The sequence below is a fragment of the Uloborus diversus genome, chromosome 5, assembly GCF_026930045.1.
Source record: "Uloborus diversus isolate 005 chromosome 5, Udiv.v.3.1, whole genome shotgun sequence".
NCBI lineage: Eukaryota > Metazoa > Arthropoda > Arachnida > Araneae > Uloboridae > Uloborus > Uloborus diversus.
The window spans coordinates 34165482-34188256 of NC_072735.1; the positions used below are offsets into that span (position 1 = coordinate 34165482).

The window sequence follows — 22775 nt, forward strand, 5'->3', positions numbered from 1 at the left end:
GTAGTTAATTTTACTGTTTTGATGAATTTTTTTTAACATAATTCTGTAAAATGCTAAAATTACAAAAATTTATTTATTAATAATGCCCTTAGTTCTTTCCTAATTGAAATTTAAAAACTTTGATAACTTTTAATAAATTACATAGTTAATAAACTAAAATTGTGAAGGAATAAAATTTTTTTTTAAACATCAGGTGGGCAGTGGTTGGAAAAAGAAGAGCAACAATTTCTACTTTGTACATGAATTAATAATTTTAAGCAACTGGGGAGAAAACCAAGAAAGTAATTTCAAGTTACTCTGGAAATATGTTTCTCATTTTATAAGATTTCAATAACATACATAAATCATGCAACTAAAATAAATATGAAAAATATAAATACTGTACACAAGGTCATATACACAGTTCATATAAATTAAATCTAACCTAAATAAATAATGCAAAAAATATGGAGTAGAAGTACAATCACATTAAACTTTTCATAAACTTTTTAAAAGCAAAATATATTGCATTAAAAAAATCATTAACACTATATAAAAAGGTAGTTCCTGTTTTATTAAATTTTGAATATTTTTAAAAAAGAATATTGAAATCTTTACATTTGGAAATGAGTTAAAATATGCTATTAAAATTTTACCTTTGTTCATATATTGGTCTTTTTTTTCTTCTTCTTTTTTTGGAAATCTAAAAATCAAGCTCGAAACAATACTCAAATTACTGCCCATTTCTCAAATCCTGGTGGAATAATGCACCAGTTTTATCACTTTTAAGAGATTTTTTAAGTTAGTAAAAAATGGTCCACATGTTACAATAAATTTCAGATCATACTCAGAATTAATATTCATAAAGACACATAACATTAAATATGTTTGTTTCTGAATATAATATATCATATAGTATCATAATATATAATCAATAATATATCAATAATATATCATATAGTATATAATATATCATGAAGTATCATAAAATATTTAACTTCAATTTAAATATTTTATGCAACATGATTTTTTTATAGCAATGATAAATTAGGTGAGAAAAATCTCAATAGATTTCAAGAATTAAAATCACTAAATACCAATTCTGAGAAAACATGTTTACATTACAATACTTCATCTACTAATGGTTTCAACATTTAACATTTCAAGCATATAGATTCCTATAAAGAACAGAAAATGTCATTACCATGTTTCATCATTTTCTAGTCACCTTGGAGTTAAATCACACTTCTTTGCATTTGTTTTATTTTTTCCTCACATAATTAGTGTTATTCCAGTGTTAGAAATAAGCAGTCATTAAACGCATTTTGCGACCAAAATTTTTGATTTTAAACAGAGATTTTCAACCCTAGGCACCAATTTTGACGCCTCAAGTTCTGGATTGCATTGAGTTTTTTCTTTCTTAATTCGTTGTGAATAAGATCCGTGATTAATCCAAAGCCTATACATTTTCAAAAGTAGTTTTTAAATGCAACAATTTTGTCTTCTTTTCACATATTTTACTGATACTGTCGGCCCCGCTTAATTGAATATCGTCGGTTCTAAGAAATATTATTCTATTAAGCGAGATATTTGATTAAGCGGGGAAGTTTTCTGGTACCTTTCTAAATAAACAACATATGTCTTAAAACATGATAATAAATCAATAACTATATAAAGGAAATAATATTTTTGGTGAAAAGCCTTTTGAAATAAACTAAATAAACGACAAAATAGTTTAATAATTACGTATGAAAATTATAAAAAGTAACTTATCTTTGTTTTACCATCGGTTTTCACTACATTATTTTTTGAAAAAGTCCATAATAGTGGATAGCTTGCTCAAGGTCTTTTGGGAACACATTTTCTAAACTCCCTTTTCCCCTTCTCATTTACTGTGTTTTAGATTTAAGTTTTATCAATTCATTATCATCAAAAATGTGTATATTTCTTTATGTTATTTAATTTTATTATTGACTGAGCTATCGTTTTTTTTTTTTTTTTTTGTTATGGCAAAGACAAAAGAAATTTGATTGAACAGTGGAAATGTATTGATAGAATGTGTACGTTGCTTTTCCCGCCCATTTGGCAGCAAAAACTATAACTGTATGTTTTTACGTTAATAATATAGTTCTTGCTTAGTTTATTTCCAATTTATTCGATAATTTTATCAGCAAAAATAGTTGAGAAAGATGATCAATATTATTTGATTATATGAGGAAAATATTTGATTAAGCGGAGATCTTTAACATTGCGTCTATGGGAAACGATTCGGTTCCGAGAGGTTTTATTCGAATACACGGGATATCTGTTTATCCGTTACCCAATTAAGTGGGGCTGACAGTATTTTAAATTTGTTATTGATAATGTAACAGTTCTGTTTCTTAATTTTTTTATACTCAGAACAAGCATATTTAATTCAATCATTGAAATGGCACCTAGGTCGCCCATTTTGACAGATAGGAACTTACACTAGATGTCATCATGACACTTAGATTTTAATTCTAATTTCAAACAGTTATTCATCATCTGACCTCCTTTTTACAACTTGAAAATCCTCAGTAGATAGTTCTTCAGCTCCCACTTGAACTTAAGATGAATTTTATTGTTTCATGAGTAGCAATTAGATTCCAGAACAGTCACATGAATTTCCTTTTTAGAATGAACAAAAATGAAAATGACAGTAGGTCTTACATTGTAACTACAAATAACTTTTCCTATTGAAAACTTATGAGAAATAGAAACTTAATTAAAGGAATAAACATGGTATGAAGCTTTCATTTAAAATTTTTGTTCCTAACAAAATGTATTTAATCAATATGCAATAAATGAAGCTCATTTACGATCAGAAATAGTGGACACCGGTTAATGGAATCAGCTCAGTGGTTAATTGAATCAACCGCTTTAATGAACCAAAATGTCAAAAACAGAACAAAATCCAGCTTTATTTGAATTAGCTGCTTTATTGAATAAGCCACTTTGTGGAATCAAAACTGTTTAAGAACAAGCAGAACTCATACAAGCGACAGCCATTGCATACTAAAAGCGAAAATAGAGTTCCAATTTTTTTCTATCGTAACAAAACATGTAAACAATGGGGGGGGGGGGGCTTCTGTTAATTTATTGAACATTATTAATATGATTTTGGCAGAATTAAAAAATATTCATCAGTCACTAGAGCTGAGGTCCAAAAATTAGGTGGTAAGTCAACTTTAGATAATGCTTAATATGAAGATTCAATAACTTAAAACATCCCTGAAGTAAATTCAAATAAAGTTTCAGGACAATCAGGAAAGCAATGAAACACCATTACATTCCAAAAGAATCAAATCCCAAAATATTTTATAAATTCAAATTAAGCCCACTAGCTATACTTTTTGCTGTTTTGACTCTTTGAGGTAGAATAGGAAAGTTTGTAGTTTACAAAAAAAAAAAATGCAGTACATTTTTTGGCTAATATTACAATTCTGACATCTCAATAACACACACTGAAAAAAAAACACACTTAATAATTATTTATATTCGATGGTTTATAAAATCAATTCCAAACTTGAGAGTAAATTAAACAACAGTCCTTAGGTTTAAATCTTCCAGACAGAAGTATTTCCTAATGGAACATGGTTTTGCATACACCTTATGAAAAATAGATTTTTTTTGAACATCAATGGATTTGGTTCTGCTGAATTCCATGTTGTACATATTAAGTTCATTCAAAACATTTTTGCTTTCTTTTCATCTACATTTTTAAGTTTTTTACACATGTTAAAGTATTATGATTACTTTTCTTTATAAACTGAATTGGAAAAATTTTAAGCTTCTATTTGGAAAAGGAACAATTTGCATGAGTTATTTAAAGTTAAAGAACCAGCAAATAAACTTATAACTCACATAAGTTTTGGAAAAAATTTCAGAATGCAGTTTACAGTGGAATAAAAAAATAATGTAAAGTGACATGCAAAAAATTAATAACGTTTGGGAATCCTTTCAGCAAGAAAATAAAAAGCCGTTACAGCTGACATTCTTGAATTGATTCATTAGAGTGTTACACATCAATACTGTAACATTTTTCTTGGCAATACTCATGGCGTTTTAGATTTCACTAAAATCATTCTATACTACTAAAATCATGTGTATAAAACAGGAGCATTTAGGTATTCAAAATATATGTGAGCCTCATTTCAAAGAACTCAGTTGCATCAATGCAATGTTTTTTTTTAAAATACAATAGGAATTTTTTTAAACCCTAACGATTATCCAATGTGCTTTTTATTTAAAAGAAAAAAAAACGGTGAGGGAACTGATCATTTTCAACATATGATTGAAGTAATGCACACATATGAAGACATACAGAAAGAGGATGGAGAGACATTAAAATATATGAAAACAACATTTTCCAACTGCCAAACATAAAGCGTTTTCAACCAGATAATTTACAATTTAAAGAGATCATGATGTATTAGATTCAGTTCTTACTAGCATGGTATACATGACAACCATAACAGACAAATATCACATTTCATCAAAACTGGAAGTTGGATATTATAAACCAGACATGCAACAATCTTTGTATGAAAATATACATTTATTTTTATTTATAAATGATGATTTAAAATGCAGTGTTAGCTTCTATCGTGAAATGCATTGAAATTATTTGGTATGCTATTTCTCAGTAAAATATTTATTAATGAAATGGGTAGCAGCATTGTAATTAAAAAAAAAATCCTGTTGAAAAATGACAGAACTTTAAAATATTAAAAGCTGTAAAAAAAAACATGTCCACAGCATTTTTAGGCATATGTAAACATTTTCTTCACCACCAGCAAAGGCAATATGCCATTTGGATGAATTTGCATAAAAATTTCATGCTTAACAGATAAATACATTTATCTAAGTCCTTTTTAAATATAATTTAATGATTGCTGGGAAAAAAAATTTCAATTGTCCATTTCCCAGCATAATATCTAATTAGAATCGGACCTTGGAAAAACCTAGTTTTCTACATAGGCTACTGCTACCGCTGTAGAAGAAATCCTTTTGTACCATCAGGCCCATGAGGCAAACGTATCACTATTACTTCAGCATCACTTTTCCTATCAGAAGAAACAAGGGAAACTGGACTTGAATTGCTGTAAAGAAAAAAGAAAAATCATTAAATAATGCACCATACATTCCTCTAAATTTATAAAATAACTTGTCATTATAATTTTACTACTGATATTCCAGTCACTGAAAATCATACTATTAGTAAAAAATATATAAACGAAAAAAATTATTGTAGCTTGAAAAAGCAATGTGGTAATTCAAGACAAAAAAGAATAGTATCTATTTCTTAAGTAGCAAACTTCAAAAAAGAGGCAGTTATCAGTTTGTATGTAGGAGAAAAGGGCGCACATGCGAAAATGGTATATTTTACCATGATAACATCAAGCAAAAAAAATCTAAAAAAATTTAAAGTAATAGCAGTACCAGTCCTACTTCTTGACCAAACTTATAGAGCAATGAGCCAGTTTATGTTCCTGTGGTGACAACATCTTTGTTTTAGCAGATGTTGATGTAATTTTATCAGCATTCTTCATACAAAAACAAATTTTATCTAACTAATGAGCTTAACTTAAATATTGCAAACCATTATATGTACATTCAAGTAAGTTTGACATATTTTAAATTTTTAAACTAAAATAAGAATTTTTTTTTCTTTTAAATTGAACACAACATGTTGGGACCCATGTGAATAATTTCTATAACCTCTCCCAGTGGCATACCTAGCATGGGTGACACCCGGGGTGGAACTTCCGGGTGTTATACCCCCCCCCCCCCCTACAAACCTACACCGCCAAAAAAAAAGGTTTTAATATTCTCTTTGTAAACATGAAATTCATTCAATTTTCAGAAACAACTACAGTTGTGTTAGAACGAAATTTTAAGTGGAATAACATACAAAAAACAAATAAAAACTATGAACTATTTTTATGTAATTTGCTCTAGACGCATGTGTGCTTTGAGAGGTCAAAAAATTAAGAGGGGTGTATGAAATTGATGGCCCCTTAACTTTTTAAAAAGTATCTCAAACATAGGGAAAGATAATGGGTTTTAGCTTTTTAGTATAAGAGGAAGTGACTACTACGACCAAGTAGCGACAATACGAACCTAATCCTAAAAATTCTCTCCAGGATGTGGGGTGGAAGACAGGGTTCTGGGGATTCCCCCGGAAATTTGTCTCCTCTGATCAGAGCTGATTTTTAATAGCTATTGAAATACATGTAAGGACCTCACGTAATTTACTTCATTTGGAGTATGCTGTTCAGTTTTGGTCTCTTTATCTTAAGAAATATATTACTGTATTGGAAAGGGTTCAAAGGCGGGATACAAGGCTAATAAATGGACTTTCTCATTTAGACTACGATTCCAGGCTTAGAATGCTAAGAATGCACAATCTTGAGCAAAGAAGAGACCGAGGGGACATGATTCAGTTGTTTAAATTTATTAAAATAAAAGATGTTACGGGGCTAAAGTTTAGCACTGAAAACAGGACAAGGGGTCAGTTTTAAGCTATTTAAATCTCAGGCTAACATGGATATTAGGAAAAATTATTATTTTAGCAGGGTAGTGGAACCTTGGAACAGCTTACCGGAAGAGGTGGTAATGAGCAAGGGAGTAGATAGTTTTAAGAGGGCCATTGATCTTCACTGGGGATTGTACATTGACTAGGACCAGCCTAGCTGGGCCCATTCATGTTGGTGTGGTGTTGCTGGTTGTCACTTTTGTATTTGTATAAGGTTTAATAGGAAAAACTTGAGACTCAAGAATCAAGATACAGACAATTGATGCACTTATAATGTAATTAATAATTTTATTGTGAGCTACATAAGCTGATGTGTAAGTTTTTCAATTGTTAACTACTCTTTACACTTATAGTTATGTAGTACCTACGCAGCACATTTTCCCCTTGTTGTTAAAACTTTAAATGCATTTTATTTCCAGACAATCTGCAAGAAGTCTGAATCAGTATGGGGCTTTAAGTCCTCAACATGAGGCCTTTCAGAAATTATTTCTTCATTTTAAGTTGGTTTCAAAAACAATGTGAGTTGAAAACATTTTTTTAAATTTCAATAATTATTTTGTTTTTTAGTATTGCCAGTCAGAAATTCAGCATTCAAAACTTTGATAAGACTATAAAAGAATGAATCTTTGATAAGAATATGAGAGAGGGCAAATACAGATTTGTTTGGTTACTTGGTTTGGTTGGTATAATGAAATTAACCGAACAAATCAAGTAAACCAGTGGCATAGACAGAAGAAAAAAAATTCGGAGGGGAGTATTGTCTGATTTCAGGATATGGTAAGAGAAAAAAAATTCCAAGAGCAATATTGTTTCATTTTAGGAGGGTCCATTAATTCAAAAAGAAGAGCTTGTTAGCTTCGGGAGAGGGGAGGCATATTCCAAAATCCTACCTTGGGATACGTCCTGGAACCCCCCCCCCCCCTCCACACACATCAAGTATCTGCTACACTTTGAGTTTTGATTTTTCAGAAAAACATACATTTTTTTACAAGAACATTTAAATTAAGTGTTTTGTTCAAATAAAATTTCAACCACCTGATCTGTGCTTTGCACATATGCTTCTAAAGATTTAAATCAAAGCGAAATGAAAGGAGCTGAACTAATATTCAAACTAAAAAAACAATCAATGCAACAATAACTAAAATGCACAGACTTGTTCAATTACACACATGACATGACAACACATGATATAATTCCTAAATTCAATATTGTGCTACCAAGGACACACATTTATTAATCTAAAACTTTTGAAAATATGTTTTTGTTTCCGACAAATCATACAAAAGTTTTAAATAGATAAGAATTTAATGTGTAAACGAATTTATTAAGTTATCTTTAAAAAATCTATGATACAATACACAATCTTATAGTCACTAAAAATGTTGAAGCACTTTTCTTTTGTAAATTGTAAAACAATTTTCCAAATTTTCAAACTTGCAGCAAGAACCATACAACTGATGAAAAGTGAGCAGTTAAGCAGATTCTATTTGTACATTTTTCCTTTAACTTTTGAAAATAAATATTTTAGAAGAAGAATACAAAATCTAATTTTTTTTAAAGCTAGCAGTTTTCTAAAAAGACTGCGATCAGCAATAATGTATTGCGTACTAAAATTAAGTTCAAAATAAATAAATAAATAAAAGAAATAAATCAGAATAAAAATAAAACATTAAATTAGTTTATTTAGCAACTAGCTTATCACATATGATCACCAAACTTATATGATAAGAGACAAATATTTAAAAAAATCCCAAATTAGTGTAATTTTTAACATTTTTGAACTTGTTAAAACTTTCACCAATGAAAGTTCTCTGGTTTCCATTTTTTTTCCGCCGTTCTAAATTACTTTAATTCTTTATACCAATTTTGTTTTCTAAAATCTTTATTAATTTAAGACATTGATGCAATAATAATTTTCATGGGTCTCTCAAATCAACTGGGATACAAATGATTAAAAATTTTCTTTTGAGCGAGGCTCAGTTAGAAGTGCACAATTTCTCAAAAGTACACAATAAGACATACAAGAAAGGTTTAAAATAGTGTTAAAAACGAAATTATAAATTTTGAGGCATTGGAAACACACAGTAAAGAAAAACAAGTGAGTTTCACAAAGCAAATATAATTGGATTTCGAAATGCATAAAAAATCAGGATTGACCTTTTAATGTGTAAGAAACAGCTAAGATGTATAATTTTTACACCTTATTTGTAAAATTCGTCAAGTATGTATGCTCTAGAATCTAAAACCATGATCATTTGTCAGTTTAAATGATTTTTGAACATTTTTTGCTAAAAATCATGATTTTTTCATGACCATTTACGATCATGGTCGAAATTCATGAATTTCCACAATTTCCCTGACTTTCCAGCAAGTGCAGATGTAAACAGTGACAAGGGATGATAGTAGCTCAATATCAAAAACCTTGAAAGTGAAGGATGAAAAGTAACAAAACCTTAAAATAGAGATGCAACCAAATAGAGATGCAATATACCATTCAATTGGTATATTGCATATTCTGCAGACAAACCGAATATTCGGTTTGGCCGAATACTTCAATGCACCAGGAATAACAGGGTTCATACACTTTTGGTTAAAAAAAGTTCCCTGACTTTTCCAGGTTTTCCAGGTTGTTTTTTAGAAAATTCCAGGTTACTCGCTTCATTCAAAATTTAAGTTTCAATAGTAATATTTTCAAAATAATTAAAATTGTTTAAAGTAGCGATGCAGAACTGAAACTTCTCCCCTTAGATTTAAAAAAAAACTTTTTTTTTTGTTTGTTTTCTCTGTCAAAATTTTAAGTTTTTTTTAAACATTTTGTTCAAAATTGTTTTAATTTGTTTATTATTTGTTGAAAACAGAGTACTTTCAACTTATTTTAGCGTTTCTTTGATGTCACGCGTAATATTATAGCGTTTTGCTGTAGTCTTGCAGCAACCTTTTAGCATCCGCTTTTGGTTTACCATACTTTTTATTTTCTTATAAGTAGGTTACACGAAACATATTGAGCAAAATGCAATGCTAAATTTCAGTATAAATATGATTAACTTGTTGCATCAATCGGCATACCATGTAATGCATACTAACAAAAATCAACATCCGCCAATCATAGGCTAATGCCAATAATCTTTTTTTTTTTTTTTTTTTTTTTTTCACATATTAAAGGACGCTTACATTAAAATTTCAAACTTTCTTTTCCAGAAAGTAATAGTTAATTTTCAAAAATTCATAACTTTTTGCACATTTAATGTTATTTTCAATATTACACATTGATATAAACGCCCAATTCTGTTTCTGGAAGTTTAAGTCTACTTCCATTGTGCAAACGATCAAATATGGCGACAAAGTGAAAAATTTAAAATAATAAGTAGATTTTTGGATTTGTAGTATAAAAGTAGTAATAAATAATTAATAATCTTTAAAAAACTACAATAAAAGCAAAATAGTCAGTATTTAGCATATAAGAGTCTAAATCAATTAAAACAAAAAAATGTTATGAAGATTAAATTTTGCATTTTTCCAGAAAATAATTACAAATTATCCGGAAAAAAAGGGCACAATTTGTGTTGTTTTCAATAGTTTGCATTGCAATTTACATCCAATGCCGTTTTCGGGAACTTAGGCACTTGAAAAAGTCTTGTGTACTTCCATCTTGGGAATGACCAAATATGGCGGCTATGCCCAAAAATAAGAAATAACTTTTTTTTTAATTTGTTGCATGAAGACAATTAAAAAATAATAAATCTTCATGATAATACAATTCATTGAAAAGTTTTTATCACATTTGCGTCCGAGGCAGTGAGGATAAGATTAAGTTTTAAGAACAAAATTTTTCATTTCTCAAGAAAATTATTTCAAATAATAATATAAAAACAATTTGCAGACCATTTTTAGTTGTTTTCATCAGTTTTCAATTAAAGAAAACATCCAATTCTGCTTTGTTTTTAGAAACTTAGACATTTTTGGATTGTATCTACTTCCATCTTGTGAATGACCAAAGATGGCGACTACGTTTCACACGTAGCTGAAATGATTTTCCGATCAAAAAAAAAAAAAAAACGATTTTTCCCGATCGACCCTCCCATCTACAGGTTGTGCTTCCGAAGCAGTAAATTGTCTTCTCTCCAGTTGAGTTTGTGCATAATTGCTGTTCACCTGATTTTTTTCCCCTTGGGAACTACTGAGAGCCAAAAATGGCGGCTGCTGAAGATTTTTTGGGTCGCCACTTTTTTCATTGCTTTAAAATTGTTACAATTTATTTTAAATACATCGATAAAAATGAAGATTAGGTCTTATAAAACGAAATTCCCTAGGAAAAAATTGGGAAAAGAAAAATTTTGGGGACACATTTGGAAAATTCCTTGACATTTTTGACTAAGTCATTTTCCCTGATAATTCCAAGTTTTCCCGGAGCTTACGAACCCTGAACCGAACAGAATGTTGTGGCAACTCATCTAAAACTTTAGGGAGTAGAAAGAAATGCGTTCCCCTCACTGACTCCATGCAAGAAACTCTTCGCTTTTTTGGCGCATTTTTCGTTGTGAAAAAAAAACGTTCATTTTTCGATTGCAGTTTTTAAGTGCCAGCGTCGGTTTAGATAAAAGTTTACAATTTTTTTCGTGAAATCACAATAAAAACGAAGACTAGATCTCATAGTACTTAAAAATGGAAAAAAAATTTTTGGAGGACAAAATTTGAAAACTCCCTGACTTTTCCCTGACATTTTTGACAGTGTCATTTTCCCTGACAATTCCCGGTTTTCCCGGAATTCCCGGAGCGTACGAACCCTGAATAATAAATAAAATTAAATGTTCGATAATTGGTAAACAAACATACATTTTTTTATACAATAAATGAAAGTTATAGTATAGTACCTTAGAACAAAATTAATTCCAATTTTTACTTATTAGTTTTATCACATCCAAAGTTATTTTATTGTAGGAGAAAACACTTGGATGGAAAGTTTAAATTTTGTTGCATTTCAATTTTTCTTTAATCTTATGAAACACTACATTAGCCCTAACTATTACTACCACATTTAAATTAACATAGTCAGAAAAAAAAAATTATAATGTTAAGTAGCAAAAAACATATCAAGTCAATTAAGAAATTAGTTTAAAATAGGTGAAAACTTTGTATTAATAAAATAAGCTTGTAGTAATGTCACTAGCGCAGACTCCATGGGGCTTGAGGGGGCTACCCCCCCCCCCCTCATCCCAATAATTTGTGTGTGGGTGTTTTTTTTTTTTTTGTTTTTTTATAGAGGAAATGATCAGTGCTTTACTCAAGGTTTCTTTTTGCATGAGTCCAAGTTTTTAGGAATTTGTAGGCATTTATGAAGTTTTGTATTATATATCAAGGCAAAGACCCTACTAAAAGATGTTCTTGTATGCCTAGACTTGCCTTTTCTGGATCTAAGAGGCGTGCTTAGAGTATGTTGCGTCTAATATGAGGGGGAAGTTTGCTAGAATTCAAAAGTTGGTTCTAGATCTAGACTAACAGCCGCAAACAATATACATCCACTGCATGGCTCTGCAAATATTGAACTGTAAAAATGCCCCCCTAAAGGCCAGAAAATTTGCGTACTAATTTTTAGATTCCTACACTTAATCTTGAAAATGCCATGTCACGTATTGCTGGTTCATGCAAATTACGCACATCAGAAAACATGTAAAATAGCATGTTCAAGGTACAAATAAATAAGAACATTTTCTGGTGGAGGGCCCCCAGACCCCTTTTGCTGAGGAAAATTCTATGCCCCCCCCCCCCCCCCCCCCCCGAGTTAAGTCAGGCCCCCTCAATAATTTTTGCAAGTTGCGCCCCTGAGTAATGTTAACACTACTAGGTTTGATTTTTTTCTTTTTTCCATTTTAATGCTATCTAGGAAAAAAAGAATGTATATATATATATAAATTTTATATGTGTTCTGCTCTGCGAGATTCCCACCGAGTGAAAAAGGTTGTGCACCGCTGATGTAAATAGAACAGTAAGAGAGAAGAGCGAAAAAGGCAAAATCTGATTATCAAAAACAGCAGGAAAATGGGCAAATTTAAAAATTTGAAATTATACGATATAAATACGAAAAAAGAAACAAAAAGCAATCAACTTCTAGTCACCAGTAAAACATGTCCTTTTTTTTTCATGATTTTTGTCTCATATTTATATGCTGAAAACCATTTTTGCACTACAGCTTAACTATGGGACAGGATTAGCTGTATCATGCATTACCAAAGAAATTAGAGATTTTAAAAATCAGGGGAAAGACAAGAAAGCGGGAAATCGTAAATCCATGGAAGATCTCATGCCAACAGGTTGTCAGAAAATGGGGAAATTAAAATGGATAGGAAGTGATTAAAAAAAAGAAAAAACTGTTCGAAGACATTTAAGAATTGCAGTCGGATCCCGACTTACGCGAGGGATGAGTTCCAAGACCTTCTTGTAAGTCGGAATTTCGAGTTGTGGAAAAATGTGTATATAATTTTTTTATTAACATACCCGATCATTTTACACATCTTTAAACACCTTTTAAAGTGTTTTGGACCATTTTTTAAATATACATTTCCGTTTCTTACATAAGGAGCTGAATTTTTACCATGTTTTAAAAAAAGCATTATTCAACATAAAATACTCTTACGGTGCACAAAATCAATGATCAATGGGAGAGAAAGACAAAAATAAACCAGTACGATATGTACAGTATGTAGTTATAAACCACTGCACTGTAAGAGTGCTATGCAGTAGGGCTCGACCGATGGCATTTTTTGGCTGATGCCGATTGTTGGCCGATTGTTCAAAGACAGCCGATGGCCGATTGTTTTCCTCCAAATGGCCGATTGCCGATGGTAAAAAAAAAAAAAAAAAATCAAACAGAAATAAATTGATAAGATTATCAGGGATTTAAAGGATCGTTGATTCATTTTATTTTACTTTCTTTCTACGAATAAGGAATCGTATAATCACAAAAAAAAAAAAAAAAAAAAAAATCAGATTTTGACCTAAATTTCTATTTTACGATCACCAAATTTAAATTTCACAAGTTTTCCGGCACATTTGTACATGCATATGTACTTAAGAACATATAGGTGACCGAAATATCCATTTTGAACGCTTCCTCAGTTAATTATTGCAAATTCTCTTGTGATGACATCATGCGTGTAAACTTGCGTCACTCAAAAACGTTATGAAATATTAAGTTGAAAACACATACGTACGTAGTATGATCTAAAAGTTCGAAGACAAGTTGTATAAAACATTACCCTGAATAGTTCACATTACCGAAGCACATCTATCTACAAAATGGTCACCTCGGACGACTATGCACTTCTGCCAACGTTCGTATAGCTTTTAGAAGCACTCCTGGAAGACATTTTATGCAACCTCCTGTAAGGCCTCTTGCGCAGCTGCTTTTAACTTCATCGTGGGGAAGAAGGCGACTTTCATGTTGAGGATGCACGGTTCGATTGGTCAATACTCTGGTATGACAAACAAATAACATAACGTTTCATCGGACTTAGCTCCGAGTGATTTTTACCTGTACCCAGCATAAAAACATTTGTATAGGCACCGCTTTCTTCCGTCAGGAGAAGATAAAGCTTCATCACAGAAGGTTGCGAAAAATGGCTTTCAGGAGTGTCTCCAAAAGTTATATGATCACTGGCAGAAGTACAGTAAAACCTGTAAAGTTGACCACCTTTGTAAGTTGACCACCTGTCTATGTTGACCGCTTTTGTCAGGAACGGAACTAGCCTTATATTGTATAATGAAGGAAAACCTCTGTAACTTGACCACCTTTCTATCTTGACCACCTGTCTATCTTGACCACTAATGTACCCCAAATTTGGTTTGGAGTATTGAAAAAACCCTTTGTAAGTTGACCACTTGGTTTGTTTTTTTAAAACTTAATTTAGCAAATTATTTTATTTTATTATTATTTTTTTATAGCTTTCCAAGAATATTTTTGATGCCAGACCAACATTTTACCAACTAAATAAAACAGCAGCATAACTAAACCTCTTTGTAAGTTTAACCACATTGGAAAACTACTAAGAACCCTTTTATTCTCCAAACTTGTTTTTCTTTTGTTGTTCTATTTGAGATTACCTTTTGTACTCTCTGTTCAATAAAAACATGTGTCGGTAGAAAAGTACAAAGTATTATTTTACCAGTTGCAATATTTTGTGGCAACACTGGAATTGTGCTAGAGTAAAAGTTACTTGCATTGCAGTATTTCTGGTGCAAGGGATTAAGAAATAGGACATTTTCATTTTCAACTGCCTTTTAGAACTATGAGAGTCCAGCTTGTTGTTCTTTGTGTTATAGTTTTACATAAAATGGCTTCAAAAAGAAAGTTAGTTGAACTTGAGATTGATAAAAAGTATGAAATATTAAAATTAATTTAAAAGGGAGAAATCCAGAGAAAATTAGCTAACACATATGGAATTTCCAAAACTAGTGTCTAATAAGTGCGCCAAACTTCAATAAGGAGTTATTTTGTTGAAAAGCAGATCATCATGATTATAAATGTATTAAATGTATATAAGAAAAAAAAATAAGCGAAAAATTTGGTTTTTTTGATTAGCTATGAATTTTTACGAACTATTAATATCAAATAACTTTTTATAAACAATGATTTTTTTTTGATCAATTTACTGAAATTTTAAATTTACATGACACGTTATACGTCATTCTGAGAAAAATGACCTCTAAAAATATTTGAATAACATTTTAAATTATTGTTTCAAAGTAATGTTAAACAATGAAAGTGAGTTGAACAGTCAAAAAATGACATGGTGCAAGAAATGACAAAAAAAAAAAAAAAATCATTACCCCCTTTATAAGTTGACTACCTGTCTAAGTTGACCACCAAAGTACTGCACCGCAAGTGGTCAACTTACACAGGTTTCGCTGTACATAGTCCCTCAAGGTGACCTTTTAAAGGTGGATGTGTTTCAGTAATGTGAATTATTCTGGGTAAGGTTCTATACAGCTTGTCCCCGAACTTTTGGACCGTACTACGTACAATATGTATAGGGTGTAGTTATGCTTCTCCTTTTTTTGACTGCTGTATGATGAAAGAGAAAGAACAGCCAAAAAAAAAAAAAAAAAAGGACGAAAAACAAAGAGACTGTTTATTAATCAATTGGTTTGTTTGTTTGTTTTTTTAATTGAACATATAACTAAGATTTCAGTAATATTGTAATAATGTATAGATTTAGGTACACTAAAAATAGTTAAAAAACATTAAATTATGTTGGTGTTAATTTAAAGAGTTCAGAAGTATAACTAGAGTTTAATTTCAGAAATTGAGGGAGTGGGAGGAGGGGCACGCAAGTGTTCTCGGAAATTCAAAAAATAGTCATAAAAAATAGAGTTCAAAATAGTCATAAATATGGATCAGAAAAAACCTTTCAACACTTGCACCCGAGTTTGTTTTGACGTGCAGTGACGGGTTTAAAACATAGCAAATGTTGCCCCATAACCATAGGGGCACCGTAGGAGTTACAAAAATGCTTATGATAAATGTTTTACAACTTCTGTGATAGAGAAATAGGGCCCCAAAATGTATTTCGACAGGCCCTAAACTTCTAACTCCGCCGAAGCGATACAGAAAAGACTGCATTACTGTGATTCATATTACAAGTATTGGAAAAATTAAAAATTACCGTCGATTCAACAGGAATCTACCAAAATGACACGGAAACCGGTTTCGCCATCTCATATTTGTTTCCATGATCTCCAATTCGGCAATATATCACTACATGATTATCAGTCTGAGACGCTAGATTAGTTTTGCATTGAAATAAGTAATTAGTAGCTACAAAAAATGAGTAAACCGGCTTTTTAGAACACCCGATCGAAAACAAAAAAGGAAGTGCGCAACTGGAACGTACGCACACCCCACATGAGAAAATTGAACCTTCTACAGCTTACCATCTTTGAGTTATGACTTATGAGAGATATATACGTACATCCAGCTGCAAGAAACAACGCAATAATTAATTTGTTTGGTACCTGAATGCAGTATTAAAAACTCTTTCAGGGGTGACTAATATAGAAATTCATACTGAAAATTAAGTAAACAATTTTATATGAAAACAATAACTCTCTTTACTTTGTATTAAAAAGTAAAACAGCAAAGGTACTTTTTTTTTTTTCAAAAACATCGGCCAATTCCATCGGCTTTTCGATGTATTTTAAGGCTGATGGGCCGATGTTTCCTGCAAGTTACCATCGGCCGCCGATGCCGATGGCTAAATTGTTGAAACATCGGCATAGTAGGACTCGACCGATGCATCGGTCGAGTCCTACTATGCAGTAGAGACAATAAGTTACATTTATAACTTAAAAAATTGAAGATGATTCATGCTGCGCAATCTGATTGTCATTCTAATGTACTATTTATAAATACAGTAGCTTCGCATTTACTTTTATAACATTTACATCTATGGTAACCAGGGTTGTAAGAGTTTCGGCCCGTGGTTTTTTTAAACATGGATAAAAGTGGTTAAATCCGGCTTGGATAAAACCAGTTTTGGCCATTGGATGTGGAAAAAGGAAATAAAATTTTTAATCAAAATAAAAGAGTACATAATTAAAAGACATAAACCATCAATCCCATAATCAGTCACTATTCATTTTAAGTAAACAGTTAATTTTACACCCTAGGCAAATAATAAATTGCAGCATGTTAAAGAAGGTTAGACACATCATAGGAGAAATGTATCATAATTCTTTAAAAAATATGTTTCAAACAATGTAAATAGCACATATAGCGCAGCTCTGGTTAGTTGAGCTGTGACCTTGACTATGTTTACCTGTTTTAGGGGAGTTTAGTGAAAAATAGAGGCATTATTGGCTCAGATTTTAGTTGGAATATTTTTGAAAAACTACTAAGAAAGTATCTCACCTCTTCCCTGCTCCAAAAACCGCTCCCTATTTTCCGAAACAGAGGTAAACATTGTCAGAGTTGGAGCTCAACTTCTCAGAGCCGCACAATAGTTGTTTTTAGTTTTAATCACACAAAATGAATTTTAAATTAAATACAAAAAATTTATAATTCATTGAATACATGTTACAAGTTTTGTCAAGAATGGCTATTGGTTTATATTGTATATGCCGTTCCGTATTCCTAATAAACGAATGTCTTATGTCTTTGCTGTGAACAATTTTTAATGTTAGTATAAAAAAAGTTAATTTAAATCAATAAATCAGTTTTAAAAATTATTTCAATTACGATAAATAGTCATTCTATTTATTTTAATTATACATAAAAATGTGTCAATGCTATGCATACAAACAGTATGAGTATACATATTGGTGTGCTTTTATAAGTTTTGGCCAGTTTTAAACGGTTTTTTGCCAGTGGCATGGCCAAAATAGGCTTTGTTGGGCCAAAACTACAACCCTGATGGTAACATCCCTGTTTCAAGGTCTCTATAACCTACAATACAAGAGCAGGTTCCAACTTCATATTGTTTGCATTTTGCTTTAACACGACTCTGCGAGCTTCATATTAAAATTAAGTTCTGGACTTATACGGATTGACTGCTCTTGACATTTAATTATACGTATGAAAGATTATTCATACCTAATTGTAGTGCTACCTTGGACTCACTTTCTAGTTGTTTAAGCGTATCAAGAATCTTTTCTTAAATTGTCGCAAACTTTCGCTTTTTGTTTTCATCTTCAAACTTTAGATGATGAAACAGCGTGCCTAGGTGCCACAATATTTCATCACCATTCATATTTGGAATAAATAAGTGCAAAATGAGGAGTGGTGCTATATATACACTAATAAAGCAATGTTTATAGTGTGGTGTGTGGCAACTTGCGCAGTCAGTGATGCTGAAAAGATGAAAGTACATTGACGAAGTCAATGTCGATAACAAAGCTGAAACAGCATCACAATACCTTTCCTAATATTTTCACGTTGAGAGCGAGAAATTTGCTTTAGCTCTAAAATTCGTTGCTCCTGAAAAACTCGCGTTATAGCCATTTTGCAAAATCCGAATCGCGTTGTAGCGGGAGTCGACTGTACTTAGTCTTCATTCATTATTCTGAAAGTATTAATAGGTCAAAAGGCCTTAGGCCTTGCCATATTTTCCTAATCAAGCCACAGATCACAAAAGTCAGCTGTTTGTGCCAATAATTGCTAAATAATAACAGCCAGGCCACTATGCACATTTGAGGCAGTGAGAAGCAAAGGAATGTAAATGTAAGTGGCAAAATTATAAATTTGAGATAACCAGTACAAATGGCAGTTGAACCTCACCTCTGTCCTCGGACAAGAGATAGAACTAGTAGCCTAATAGGTTCTGTTATAAAGCATGATTTGAAAAAAATTTCAATGAAAGCCTATCTTCAAATTTTTACTCATTTTTACTCTTTTTCACTTTTTACTTATAACTCGAAATCCTCCACTTGCAGCCCTTTGCTTCTCACTGCTTCATTTATCAATTAATCAGTAATAGTGGACTTGAGTAAAATTTTCTGACTGTGAAATTTTCAGAATTTATAATGAGGCACAAGATGGCACAAGTCTTTCAAAAAGGGGGGGGGAGATGACATCGTCAATGAGCATTCTTCTATACAGCCAACAAAAACCAGGCAGGGTCGGATTTAGGGGAGGGCAGGCAGGGCTACTGCCCTGGGGCCTGCACAACAATGGGGGACCCCACAATAAAATTTTTACAAAATATCCTAACTTTCACGCGTCGAAAGTATCGGATATATACATATATATCAAAATATTTGGATATATATCAAAGTATCAGATATTTTCGAAAATATGATGATCTTTTCGAACCCTGATTAAGGGTCTCCACTCCTTCGTTGCCAGGGGCCTCCACACTTCCAAATCCGGCACCGCATACAAGGCCTGACGCCAATATAAAACAAGTGCACAAATTTGAACGCGGTTTAAGCATCCAACAAATCACAGACACTCTGAACATTTCAACATCAGCTGTAAGTGGGACAGCGACTGAGAGGTCAAAGGAAAACATTGGGAGTCTGCAGAGAACCTACAAGCTCACATTGCAAAGTTTCTTAAGGACATCCCGACCAAGAACTTCTAGGGTGCCTTTTAGGCTAGGAAATTGCAATGGCGCAAGTATATTGGTGCAGAAGGAGGTTCAAATTTTAAAGAGCTTCGATGATTTGTACAAATTGGATCAATAAATCATCAAACCATGCTGTATGTCTCATTTCAAAAAAAATTATTTTACATGCATTGATTTTAAAAATAAATTACCTAACACTTTGTTCTTCTTCTTCACTATGTGCAGATCCCAGTATCCTAAGACGGGCTTCAGCATATTCTGCTTCTCTTTGCTTTAGAGTTTTGACGGGCTGTCTGCTGGGTGATTTATCATTTACCACGCCAACTGTTTTGGCATCATTTGGACGTTTCAAAATTTTTACCTGAGGGACGTATGGGGTACGAGAATTGTCTTCCAGCCTCATTTGAGAATACAAAGCAGTATCACTAGTGTGGTTTTCGGAAGAACTAAAGAGAAAAAAGTATATAGTAATGTCACTATAACTAAATTCAACTGTATTTAATCGATTTTATAAAAACTTAACAACATTCAAATGTTACTTTCATACAAAACAACTTGTTGACTAAAACCAACAGCAGTTGAGTGATAAAATCAAAATTTTTGAAATGTAAAAAAAAAAACAACAAAAAACAATAAATTACTTTCAGTATTACCTCATTCAAATTGCAAAATTATAAAATATATAATTTTCTATGTCCCCCCCCCCCCCCAACTCCTTGAAAAACAACAACAGGTGTCTAGAACCAGGATTTTTCCTTGGTTCCCTTTGACGTGAAAAAACAAATAATTTTGCAAAAAAAATGGAATAATTTGAAATTTTAAAATTTATATGTATAGTGTATGGGGTGGGACATGATAGAAATTATGCTGTAAAACTTTTTAAAGGGGGGGTTGGAGTATCATTCTCCTTTCTGGGGGGGGGGGAATATTCTTATGAATTCTCACTAGTTTTTGGAGGCAGGAGAGCCACAGCTCCATTGAGCATCTTGAACTATCCTTATATATTATTTCTGTAGCCTGTTCTTTGTTTCTATGCCAGATTTTCCTCAATTCTTGATCGATTTCTTAGATTTACACCTTATTTTAAAGCTTATGGTGCTGGCTACTGACGAAAAATAGACCCACGGTCTAAAAATTGTTTTTTTCAGCCGAAAAACGTGTTTTAAAGAACCAGAATGAGGTTTTCGATTAAACTTATAACTTTAACTTGCACTATGACCGACAGAGCTGAATAGCTTGATCGGCAGAGCGTTCTCCTCGTAACCAGGAGAATGCGTGTTCGGGCCCGCGTCCGGACGATCTGCATCAAAAAATTTGAGAAATTTCGCGCATTGCATGAACACTTAATTAAGTGAATAACAAATATGAGGATAGAGAATAAATGTGAAGGAAACGCTCCTTGCTGTTATGAAAACTTGATGTGACTTTGTGCTAAATTACTTCTAAAATGTACGTTTTTTTTTTTTTTTTTTTCAAGCTTTGGCTCTGGTAAGAAAATTAAAGCATAATGTAAGCGAAAATATAAGTAACAGGTTTAAGATTTCAGACTACAATAGAATTGTTTTTTGTTCAGAAAAAAATAATAAATCGTACATTGAAATATATATTCTTCTAATGAGTTTTTGACTCTTTGTACAAATAAAAAAATTACTACCTCAATTTGAAGGGTAAAATATATATTTTTTCTTCTTTTTGCAAAAAAACAAACAAATAGCTTTTCGCATTTTTACTACATTCGAAAAGCTACGCTTAAAAAAGAGCATAGTACAATTTATTTTGTATTTTAACCGTGCTGTTAAATGAACAGTTCAAGCAGCCTGCGGTAACAAATTGTAAAAATTTTCAAAAATAAAAACATTTTTCTTCAATATCTTATCTTATATATTATTCCCCTCTCATTTTAAAACTAATCAGGCTGGCTAATGACAAAAAGTAGACTTACGGTCGAAAAATCAAGTTTTCGAAAACGCCCCTTGCTGTTTCAAAACCTTGATGCAGCCTGTAGTTCTTATGCATTTTTTTACGTCGCTTTCCGCAAAAAAAAAAGCCTGTGCGTATGTTCATATTTTCATAAAGCTTAAAAGCACTGGACTTAGTTGTTCGGTTAAATTGATAAGTTTTTTCGGTAGAGCGTTCGGCCATAAACTATCTGAACTTCGGGCAAGTTTGGGCTGTCCGACATAATATCAAATTTATATTAATATTACATGTACTCATAACATAAAAACGTAATAAAATAAATGTAGTGGGGATGCTACTTGGTGTTTCGACTCCTTTATGCATGCTACAGTTATCGTTCGGATCAATTGACTGTTAATCGAAGGGTGTTCTTTTTTTTAAAGTTTTGACTCCATCCAGATCACTAAGCATAATGTAAGTACAAAAAAGCATTAGATTTACCTCAAGGAAATCCTTTTTGTGCAGAAAAACATTTTCATTGTGTGCTGAAATGAAGATTTTTCTAATAATAGTGTTAAACGTTTTGTACAAATGAAAAAAAAATATGCCGGCCAAATTGAAACTACGAGTTTCACCCAGTAAACCTTTAATTTTTTATTTGCGCGAATGCGATATAAAACATTAAAATTATTATCAACGTCCATTCGTAAGAAATCATTTCTACTCCTCTGCTTTCTGCTGAAAATAAAAATACATTTTGTCTATGTTCGAAAAATTACACTTAAAAAACGGATTCAGGTTAACTGGTTTTGGTTTTGAATTTTAAGTGTTCGATTAAAAGAGAAACATGTGCGGGAATTTAAGCCGTAACGGTTAAAGTAGCCAGTTATGGGAAATAGTTCAATATTCAAAAATAAAAACACTTATTTTCAATCTAATTTATTACTTCTCTAGAATGTTTGTTTCAATTGCTACGTGAGATATTCCTCATTCTTTAATCGAATCCCATGTTATACGAATAATTTTAAATCGTATCATGCTGGCTAATGATAAAACATAGACGCATAATCTGATTACTTTCTTTCGGCAAAAAGCTTTTTTGCTGTTTTTTACTACGCATTCCTTCAATGAATAGCTTTCGAAAAAGAAGGCGCAGTTGCTAAGTTTGTTGGGGTGTCAGGCTGTTAATCAGAATGGCTTCAATTTGAATCCGTGCCAATAAATCTCTTTTTTAATGTTTCTTTTTTTCCCCGTCAGATGCTCAGATAGGCAGGACTGTA

At 31.8% G+C, this 22775-nt stretch overlaps 1 protein-coding gene across 1 annotated transcript in view; it reads right to left on the reverse strand.

The window, feature by feature from the left end:
• Nucleotides 1-1758: 1758 nt before the first annotated feature.
• Nucleotides 1759-22775, reverse strand: part of LOC129222769 (SUZ domain-containing protein 1-like) — a 32021-nt gene continuing 11004 nt past the window's right edge. The window contains exons 3-4 of the mRNA XM_054857299.1: nucleotides 19788-20042; nucleotides 1759-5102 (exon numbers count right to left, since the gene is read on the reverse strand). Coding sequence (XP_054713274.1) covers nucleotides 4988-5102; nucleotides 19788-20042 — 370 coding nt within the window. The 3' untranslated portion in view covers nucleotides 1759-4987. The remainder of the gene's footprint in view (nucleotides 5103-19787; nucleotides 20043-22775) is intronic.